The 10,556-nt window shown below is 46.1% G+C and overlaps 1 protein-coding gene across 13 annotated transcripts in view; it reads right to left on the bottom strand.

Annotated features, from left to right (window-relative positions):
* Positions 1-3,766: 3,766 nt before the first annotated feature.
* The window catches only part of FHOD3 (formin homology 2 domain containing 3), a 423,570-nt gene continuing 416,780 nt past the window's right edge, over positions 3,767-10,556 (bottom strand). For all 13 annotated transcript variants that reach the window (XM_045527658.1, XM_045527665.1, XM_045527667.1 and 10 more), the window contains one exon: positions 3,767-4,375. In XM_045527658.1, coding sequence (XP_045383614.1) covers positions 4,293-4,375 — 83 coding nt within the window. In that variant the 3' untranslated portion in view covers positions 3,767-4,292. The remainder of the gene's footprint in view (positions 4,376-10,556) is intronic.

Raw genomic sequence — 10,556 nt, 5'->3', positions numbered from 1 at the left:
ATGCTCTCTCTGGAGGCTCTAGGGGAGAATCTGTTCCTTGCCTCCTCCAGCATTTCTTGGTTTGTGGCCACATCACTCCAATCTCTGCTTCTGTCTGCACATTGCCTTCTCTTTTGTGTTTATCAAATCTCCCTCTGCCCTTCTAAGAACACTCATGACTGGATTGTGGACATACCCAGATAATCTCCCTGTGTTGAGATCCTTAATCACATTTGCAAAGACCTTTCCCTTAAGGTAACACCTACAGGTTCCAGGGATTAGGACCTGGTATCTTTGGGTGGCTGCTATTCATCCCACTCCTATGGTGGCATTTGGTAATACACCATCTCAGGGCCATGAGCATGGAAACAGTGGATTTGGGAGCCACAGACAATGTGGAGGTCACCCACAGACCAGGAGCCTGGAAACCAACCTCCTACCCCTAGCCCCAGCTCCTGCTCCTGCTCGGTGTTAAACAACAGACTTGGAAGAGAACAAAACCGGGTCTTCAGCTCCCCAAGGCCCTGTGTACTATTCTCCTCCACCTCCAAATCATTTTTTAAACAGAAAGAAAAAACCATAATGTTGCAAAGAAAACAAAAACCTAGTCATCTTTAACAGAAAAGTATTTGCTTTTCTTTACTTTCCCAGCAGTTTTGTAATTTCATTCCATATTAAGACACAGAAGCTAAGACATTCAAGCAAGAATATTTATGGTAATGACCAGAAAGATTAGCAATAGTTTCTCATAAGTGTAAGAATGCCCCTCAAAGGTCTATCTAGAGAACTTTACTATCCTGAATTAAAAATTGCTAATAGAGGTTGCCAGAATGAGTGGCCACAAGAAAGGAGGAAATGAGCAATAGGTAAAATCCTTCAGTTTCACTAAAAACTACTAAACCACTCAGTTTAAAGATGCAGACTGATTTTTCTTATAGGCTCTTCTAGGCCTTTTTGATAGATAGAATCCCTCAGTGGAATTGAAAAATCCAAAGGGAAGAGAAATGATCCAGAGCAGAAGGTTCTAGAGCTGCCCTGCAACCAGGGCTCACAGGGACTCCCACTGGAACTTCATTTATACACACACACATACATACATATGATACGGGGTCTCGCCATGTTGCCGAGGCTGGAGGGCAGTAGCTACTCACAGGTGTGATCATAGTGCACCACAGCCTCAAACTCCTGGACTTAAGTGATCCTTCTGCCTCAGCCTCCCAGGAAGCTGGGACTACAGGTGGGCACCACTGTGCCTGGCTCTCAGTGGCACATCTTGATGGCCCCTTGACATTTGTGCACAGGGCCTCTGGACTCACCTCCTGTAGCATGTCTCTTGCCACTGAGTTGGCAGGCATTTCTCTGGGTGAACAAGAGAGAGATGGCAAGAGCTGGTCCCTTACACCACTTCTCTTGTTCCTCCCATATTACTAGGCATGAAAAAATGTTCAGGCCACTCAGTTGCCACCTCCTCCTGGTGTTCAGGATGGGCAAGGTCGAGGCTTGGTTTTCTGGGTACACAGCATGAAGAACGCTTTGCTCCAACACGTCCTAGCTTCTCGGTTACTTGATAGTGATTAAAAACTAGTTCTGTCTTAGGGAATTATATTTGGTTTTGCTAAGTTCTCAAAAACACCATCTTTAGTCTCTAACTCCAACCTACCCCAGGGGGAAAAAAAGGGGGGTGGGGAAATTTACCTGTAGCTTAGTAGTTTCCAAACTTGTCTTCATATTAGAATTAGGAAGATGGAGATGAGAAGATCTTTTAAACATTCCAGGCCTCACTCCAGACCAATTAACTCACCATCTCTGGTGGTGACACTGAGATTGTAGTTCTTAAAGCACAGGTGAGTCCAATAAGCAGACCAGGCTCAAACCACTGCCCTGTCTTATTCCCATACTACAGTGGGACTATTCAGGATACTGTTACCTGAGTTGCTTTTTGATCCCTAAAATGAAATTAACATTACACTTATTCAGCCACTTCCTTCTGAACGTGACCTTTTATTCTAAAGCAACAACTCAGCAGAATACCAAGGACCCCCCAAGAGGGTGTCAGTGTATTTGTTCATTAAACAGTGTGACAAAATGCAGCTTCCTTTTGTTTGTAAATCACTATCCCGTGTGATGCAGCTATCATCCCGTGTCTGTCTTCAGGGCCAAGGCAACAGCCAAATGCTCTCACAAACTATTAAACCATAAGCAGAAATACCACACATGCTATTTGGAACCATAAAGAAAATGCATAGTAATACCCTGTATCTCCTTTTCAATAACGTGGTTATATAAACTCAATTGTCTGTTCTATAGAGACCTAATACTTACAGTTCCAGGCTCTCCTGGGGTGTTCACATCCATCATGTATTTGACAAATGCCTGCTTGAAAGAGCTCCCTGCCTCTCAATCAGTAAGGATGGAACAGAGGTGGGGACACAGTCCCAGAGGCCTATGCAGTGGATATATTTACCTTTAGCTTTTTAGGCAATACTACTGCATACTGTCTATAAATCTTGTATGCCCAGATTTAGGAAAGCAGAGTCACAGAGGTTTTGAAAACGAGGCAAAGATGGAACTAGTGATGTGATGATCATTCAACTCCTCCCTGTCCCCAATACCTACCGCAGTTATTTACCTTTTCCTGTTTTTGGAGACAGAGGTTCTTCATGGGGAACCACGTGACCTGAGGGGCTTCTGGGGAAGGCTTGGGCACTACCTGGGCCTCCTCAGCAGTGCCCACAGCAGCTCCCCCTCTGATCTTAACTCTTGACCTGCACTGGACAACCAACCAAGTACCGTCACGTGCTGCGTAATGACATTTCGGTCAATGACGGACTGCATAAACAGTGTCCCATAGATTATAATGGAGCTGAAAAATTCCTATTGCCTAGTGACATTGTAGCTGACATAACATTTCAGTGCACCATATTACTCATGTGGTTATGGTGATGCTGGTGTAAAAAAAACTACTGTGTTGTCATTTGTATAAAAGTGCACCTTAATGTCCTAGGCCTTCATATTCATTCACCACTGTCGCTGACTCACTCAGAGCAACTTCCAGTGCCCTATATAGGTGTACCATTTTCATCTTTTACCCTGTATTTTGACTGTACCTTTTCTATGTTTAGATACACAAATATTAATACTTAACCATTGTGTTACGATTACATTGAGTATTCAGTAGAGTAACATGCCGTACGGGTTCGTAGCCTAGGAGCAGTAGGCTATGCCATCTGGGTTTGTGTAAATACACTCTGTGAGGTTTGCACAACAGTGAAATCACCTAACAGTGCAATCACCTAACAGTGCATTTCTCAGAACGTATCCCCACTGTTGAGTGATGCATGACTGTACTAAGTGTGCAACCTAAGGTTCTCTGGAGACAAAGCTTTGAATTTCCATTTTGTTTTGGTGACTTAGCAAAGTTTTTGAGAAAACTCATTTTTACTTAAGAGGCAAGTGAGCTGCAGAATAATTCAGATTTGTAAAATGCTATTCTAATTTTTGCTTCAGCATCACAACAGAGCAAAACCAACCACATGGGTAAGGTGATCTATATTAGGTTAGCCATGGCCAACATGTCCTGCAACAAAGACTTATACCCAACTAAATCAGGAGTTTCAAAGAGCACATTGCTGATGATACTCGCTCTATTAACAAAATAAAACCCAAAGGGCCTGAAGGCCTTTCCATGCAAGGGTGTTTCTGATGAAATGGAGGAGAGGTTTCTATTCCAGAGAAGGCAAGCCTGTGAAGCTAAGGCCCTATATCCTGGGGAATAAGTTTCTCATCATGGCATTAAACTCTATTTATTTAGTATTTGAAACACGGTGTACATTTACGTATTTGTATAAACATTTAGTACATCTAAAATCCACAACTGGTAAACAATCTGTGCTTTCTTTTGTGTACAAGTTTGGAGTTTACATCCAGATATTCTGGTGTTGTGGAGACCCAGTCTGTGAATCTAATCAAATTGCCTCATATTACCATAATAACTGTGACAGAAGTGATTTGCTCCTCGAAGGGGCTGTTCCTTGCCCAGAAAAGGTGTCACACTTTGGAACAAATAAACCAGGTGTCAAGGAATCAAGAGAAACAGCTGACACGATGGAGGAATTATGTGTGCATGACACTCCTGGGGATCCAAGTCAATGCGTGGCAGGCACCACAAGCCATGTGGCGACACCTACAACCGAGCACTGCCTTTCTGAACCATCGGATGTTTGGGTCAGGTCTCCCTCCCTCCCGCGGGAGGAGTTCTGTCCGACAAGAGCTTGTCCTCTGCTCAGCACACTTCTTGGGGTGCCCCACGAGTGTCAGAGCTGCAACTCCGATGTGCCAACCAAGCCCAGGGCTCTGGCTTCTTCTGGAGTCAGGCCGCTCTTCAGGGTCCTCCGCACTGCAGCAGCACCCGCAGATCACAGCCAGAGGGAGGAGAAGAGAAGGAGATATTAGCAGTGAGGCTTACGGCAGTCGGTGCACCAGTTCCTGCCTCTCCCCAAGGACTCCTAGGAAAGCCAGAGGGCCCACACTCTGCACCACTCTGCTCCTGCTGATGTCACCTGGCTGTCTGCCTGCTAGGGTGCAAAAATCTTGGGGCTACAATAGGCTGACCTGAAGATATCATGGGCACTGAGCTGGAGAGCTGAGAGGAGTTGGGGGGACGTGTAAAGAGGGGAGAAGGGAGGAGAGGCTCACCCTCACTAGGTTTCCAAGAAATGGGTGCAAACCGCAGAAGTACAGATGGCATGCTGAGACCTCAGCATCTGCCTAACATAAGGAGCATATCAGAGCTGGAAAAGAAATTCCAGAGCACTGGAAAATGTGAGTTGCAGTGATACAAATTGGGTAAGATAATAACTAGTGCATAATCAAAGGGCCTCCAGAGGCAATGACGAAAATAACCAGTGACTCCCTGCAGAATGCATGCCAAGGAGCAAACTGCCAAACAACTTCTGGGTGAATGTGTCGGGTGTTTTGTATGAAACACGCAAGGCTCAAGAAAGGCCAATGACCACCTTCATTGGGGGTTACGACTGACAATTGGTGGGATGCTCATTATTTAACTGATTTAGAATTGGCTGGTGTTTAGCTTGACATCATGGTTTTGCCCATTGATCAATTTCAACGTCAAAATAAAGGCTGGCTAAGGGTGAATGAGGAGGCAGCTGCCCTTCCCAAGACAAATCTTTTCATTCGAAAGGTTGACTAATTACATTTTCCTTAATTTACAAATTATATTTGGTCTACTGTGTATTTCTTTAAAGGTCATACAGAGTTTGGGGGTATTTATTCTATTTTTTAGAAGAGGCATGTTATGGATCTTGCCTAAATCCCAAATCAGCCAGAGTCCCTTGGACGATCAGGGCAGGCTGTTGATCAAAGTCTGAACAAGGTAAAGCTCACCTTAGTGTCTTCTTGTTTCCTTTGCCAGACCCACCTCCCCCTTCATCTCTTCCCCGCAGGCCAGGGCCCCACACCTCATGGGTCTGCAGGCAACACCCCGTAGTCTATGCCTCCCCACCATTCCCTGAACAAAAGCTCACTTAGCCTGAAGACAAAAGAGCTGAAAGACCCATGCCCACGGTAGAAAGAATGGAAGCTAATATCTACTAATAAATGGTTCCTTCTCTCCTAGGAATCAGCACTTTGAACAGGGGCCAACATCTACTCCATCAACAAATCAATCAACAAATAATTTATGGAGAACCTACCATGTACTCAGGATTTAACTCAAGGAATCAAAACTCTTAAGGAAAACTCACAGACATTAAGGATGGATTTTTCAAAAGACACAAGGTTGTGTGGTGATGGGTACCCTCAAATCATACCACCCCACACTACTGCACTTCCAAGCCTAGCTTTGGGCCCCAGAGCCATCCATACACAGCTGCTCTTGCACTAGCTCACCCTCCCCCGACCCTTTGGACTCCAGACCAAGTGTCTAACTTGACTAGACAAAATGTTTGGCTCCAGAGTCTCAGCTGGAGGCAGATGACATTTAACTGAGTCATGGAATTCATTCTATGGGGCAGCAGTAAAAACACTAGTTTATAATAACCTTTTATGTTCTTTAAACACATCTTAAAATGTTTGTTAAAGAAAGATAACAATTGTAATAGCAGAAAATAAGATAAAATCTCTCTCTTGAGCAAGAAAGACCCCTTGCTGAGACCTCTTAAGCATTTACAAAATACTGCCTAAAGAAGCCCATGCTGCACTAGCTGAGCATCTTAAATTCCATTAGCTGCAGAAGAAAGCATGGACATGAGTCTGTGAACCACAATCTTTGTGCATTTAGGTATATTTCTTGGCTGAGTAACTATAGAAGACCTCACAGATTGGTGGGCATTTTACCCAAGAAGGTACTTAAAGATGCTTCCTTAACACTTTTATTCACACATTTGCCTTAGTCCTGTAATTGTCGTGTTCAGTTCATATAAATAATAAGGACCCTAACACTTTATAGCACATATAATAACCTCCTAATGGCTATGGGCATTGGGCCAGCCTATCTGGGACAGGGTCAGAGAACAGAACAAAGCTAAACTGTACCACATCAGCCTCGCTGCCTGACAGCAAAGAGGCTGTGCCCTCTCCCTTCAGGGGCGTACTCAGTTTTGATGCTCCAAGCCACTTGGGAACCTCACCCAGCCCTTCCTCACCCCTCCACCCCAGGCACATGTGTCCCTGATGTGGGGAAAAGCCAGTGTAGGCTTAGTTCCCTTTGCTTGGCTCACAAGTCCCTGAAAATTTGAGTATTCATAGAAAAATCTCCGCCATTTATGGGATCCTACTTTCTGTGGACCTTCATAACAATTCAGATACATTCACTTAGAAATGTATTAACCCCTTAGCGTAATGAAAAGACCTTGAGAATCTGAACCCTCAATTCACTTTATCACTTGAAAGAACCTGTGAAATGAAAGCAATCACCTGAAATCAGTTTCCCACCCTGATTCAAGTCACGCACAGAAAGGGCCCCTTTGGGTGTCCCTTCATCCATCTATCTGCTCACCAGTTCATTTGTCATTTAGCAGATGTCACCTGAACATCGACCCTGAGCCAAGTGTTGTGATTAGAGCCTCTGGGTCACGGGGGCAGGGACACAGTGTGAGGAGAAACGCTCAGGGCAGCATACCAGGTCCGGACAGGGAGCTGGCTCCCACTCAGAGGGTTTCCAGAAAACAAAAAAGGGCTGGGCTAGGAGAACGGGCAGACCAGCAAACAGGGGCTGGTAGGATATAGAATTGCACAGTCAACTTGTACGGTAGAAACAACTCTCCCACCAAATGGAGGGAGTTCTCGAGTCCAAATGGGGTGAGGTGGGGGCTCACGGTCCGGTAAGATCACACCTGCCCTCTCCACTCCCTGTTCCTACATCCCGCTTGAGCGCTCTGGCTGAATGGAAGCTGCTCTCCAGCCTTTCACACGTGACGGCCTTCCCTCCCTGAAGCTGCTTAGCGGAAAACAGACTGGAAACCTTTTGTCCCCACCTGCCTCACAGCTCCGCCATGGACAGCGAGAGTCAATCTGATGGCACCAGCAGCCGCTCTGTGTCCAGGCACTGGTGACAGCTCCCAGGATGCTGAAGTGACAGCAGGGGGATCTGACCCACGGCACCTCTGCGGTCAACATGCAGCACAGGAGTATCCAGGGACTCAAGGAAAAACCACAAGTTTTCTTTTTTTTCTTACTGGAAATGAAAAAGTGTCTTAATCCTATAAAGTGCTCTTTGCTGAATCTGAGAACAATGGCAATGGCAGCTGCCATTTACTGAGTGTCTCCATAGATTGTTTCCTTTAATCTTTATGGAAGCTCTATCGGGGAGATAACAACAAACTCTGTTGTAAGCAAAGTGCAGCACAGAGAGGTCAAGTCACTGGTGCAAGGGCACACAGTAAGTGGTAGGGAAGGTTTTCAGCCAGGATGTTGGATCACAGCCCATGCTGGAAACAGTCACATCCTCCTGCTACCTGGCAGGGAATTTTTTTTTCTTTTAAGAGACAAGGTCTTGCTCTGTCGCCCAGGCTAGAGTGCAGTGGTGCAACCATGGCTTACTGCAGCCTCAAGCTCCCGGGCTCAAGCAATCCTCCTGCCTCAGCTTCCTGAGTAGCAAGGACTATAGGTGCATGCCACCATGCCCAGCTAATTAAAAAAAAATTTTTTTTTTTTTTTAGAGAAGGAGTCTCACCGTGTTGCTCAGGCTCGTCTTGAACTCCTGGCCTTAAGTGACCCTCTCAACTAGGTCTCCCAAAGTTCTGGTATTACAGGCTGGCAGGACATTTTCTGACAATCTTTCTCATCAGTGGGAAATTGACCAAGCTTTACTTCCGCGTCCCAGAAGTCCATTTGTGCTCTTTCACCTTTGGATCACTGCTAGATGTTTTGTCCTTTTTTTGCACATAATATCAAACATGATTTTGAAAATATGTTTTTTGATTTTTTTTAAATCCCTAAGATTCTGAAGATTTTCTGTTTCCTTCCAGGTAGAACAGGAGCAGTGTGTCTAGGATTAAACTAATGTCAGAACTTCAAGATGCCTTAAATGTCCGTGTCTTGGTTAGGTCGTCACTGGCCCTGCTGCTGTCCCCACACTGCCCATTTGTCCTCTCTACTTTTCCAAAGTGCCAAGGTCATGAAATGAACCCCACAGATGAGAGGAGACTAAGGAGACATCATGGCTAAATGCAATGTGGTGTCCTGGGTAGGATCATGGAGCCAAGAGAGGACCGTAGTGGAAACACTGGTGAAATCTGAATAAAGCCTACAGTTTAGTTAATGGTACTGTACTAATGTTATTAATAATTTCTTAGTTTTGATCAATGGCCCCATGGTGACGCAAGGTGGTAATGTTAGGGGAAGCTGGGGGAAGGATACAAGGCAACTCTCTGCACTATTTTTTGTAACTTTTCTGTAGGTCTAAAATTCTCTCAAAATAAAATATTAAAACAATAAAAACCTGGGATGATAAAAAAAAGAAGAGGTTCCCCAACCTGGTTGACTTAAACTCAACTTCTGGGACTTACCCCAGACACACTGAACAAGAGTCTTTGGAGAGGCCCACACACTGCGTAGTAACCTTCCCCAGGGGATCAGATGGCCAGCCAGTGTCTTAAATCACTGCCCTCTGAGACACAGGGAAAGGCAGGGCCCTCAGAAGGTGACAACTTTTGTGGTGATAAGGTTGAAGTCTCTAAGTTCCGCCTAACACAAAATGAAGTGCACTCACAGAGACGGCTCTCAGGCATTCCCGTGGCGTTGGGCACTTCCTATCAGCACTGCTCTGGCTGTGCTGTCCTTGGCTTTGCAGAGGCCCTACAACATTTTTCGTCCTGTCACTGAGGCTACATTAGCATCCAGAGCTCCTTAAACAACTCTCCGGTTCCCAGGTAGGAACTGAACAGAAAGCAGCTGAAACGCAAAAGCTGACTTCCTCCTATGAGTTACATCATGGGTGAGCGAAGGGAGAGCATGGAGTTTGGCCGGGAATGAAGCAGAAGTTCTCTCCATTGCCTGCTGGGAGAGCCTCCCTAAACTCGGGGAAGTTTACAGATAAGACGGAAGGGTGGCTCAGGAAGCCACAGACTCAAGAGTTTTTAGCAATATTTTAAGTTCTAGGTAGGACAAAACTGCCTTCCCGCTTTGCAGATTAAGTCTAGCTCATCAATTCTCTGTCTGGGGTGTCACCACAACACTACCAAGTGCCTTGCTGACGATGCTGCCTTCACGTGCACAGGCGCCAGCATCCTGGGCGTAGAAAGAGAGCTGGAGACGGGCCCGGTTCACTTATTGCAGCAGGCAGGGCAGGGTAGACAGTGGGGCAGGGGAGGTGGTGATGGGAGCAGAGTGACAATTGGGAAGGGCGTGCAAGGCAGCCCCTAAGCACCTGCAGGCAGCTGCAAGCTTCTACCAGCAGTAGGACAGAACCTGGGAGGGAGGGAGGGAGTGGGAACCCGTCAGAGGTGCCTCACTTAACCCCACTACCACCCTGGATGTGCTCATTCCTGAGCATGGAAATAGATTCCCTTTGACTTGGCAGCAAAGACAATGAAATCCTGCAACATCAGCTGGCAAGGTGCTTGGCGCTGCCCTGAGCACCATCCGGGGAACCCTCTGCCTCACCCTCAGAGCAGCTATTGGAGGCAGGAAGGGCAGATTCTTGGATTCCTCTTTTTACTAATCCTCCTTCCTTTTGAACCTCTATTCTGGGCCAAATGGGTGCTTGGCACTCAAAAAGATGTGGCAGAGGACAAAAAACCCAGCCTCCTCTTTCAATGTGCCAGTTTCCTCTGGAGGGTGATTTGTCTGAAAATGAGACAACCAGAGAACCGCTCGATGCAGCAAAACACTTCAAAACTCTTCCCACATCCATTCTCTAACTTGGAGGCTTCCACCTAAGCCCTGACTTTCTGACTTTTTATCATGTCAGTGTCCTGGCTCTGCCCCGGCCCTACTCTGGAGCGAGGGACGCCCCTAGGATGCAGCGACTCTCCACTGGGTTCAGGGAAGAGACCTTCGGTTCTCCCTCGGGCTTGTTCTATTTACCCTTCTGTCCTGGGTCCTGTATCTGTGGGTGG

The sequence above is a fragment of the Lemur catta genome, chromosome 16 (genome assembly GCF_020740605.2).
Source record: "Lemur catta isolate mLemCat1 chromosome 16, mLemCat1.pri, whole genome shotgun sequence".
Lineage (NCBI taxonomy): Eukaryota > Metazoa > Chordata > Mammalia > Primates > Lemuridae > Lemur > Lemur catta.
Note: the sequence above shows the minus strand (reverse complement) of the source record. Positions and strands in the feature narration are given on the sequence as shown.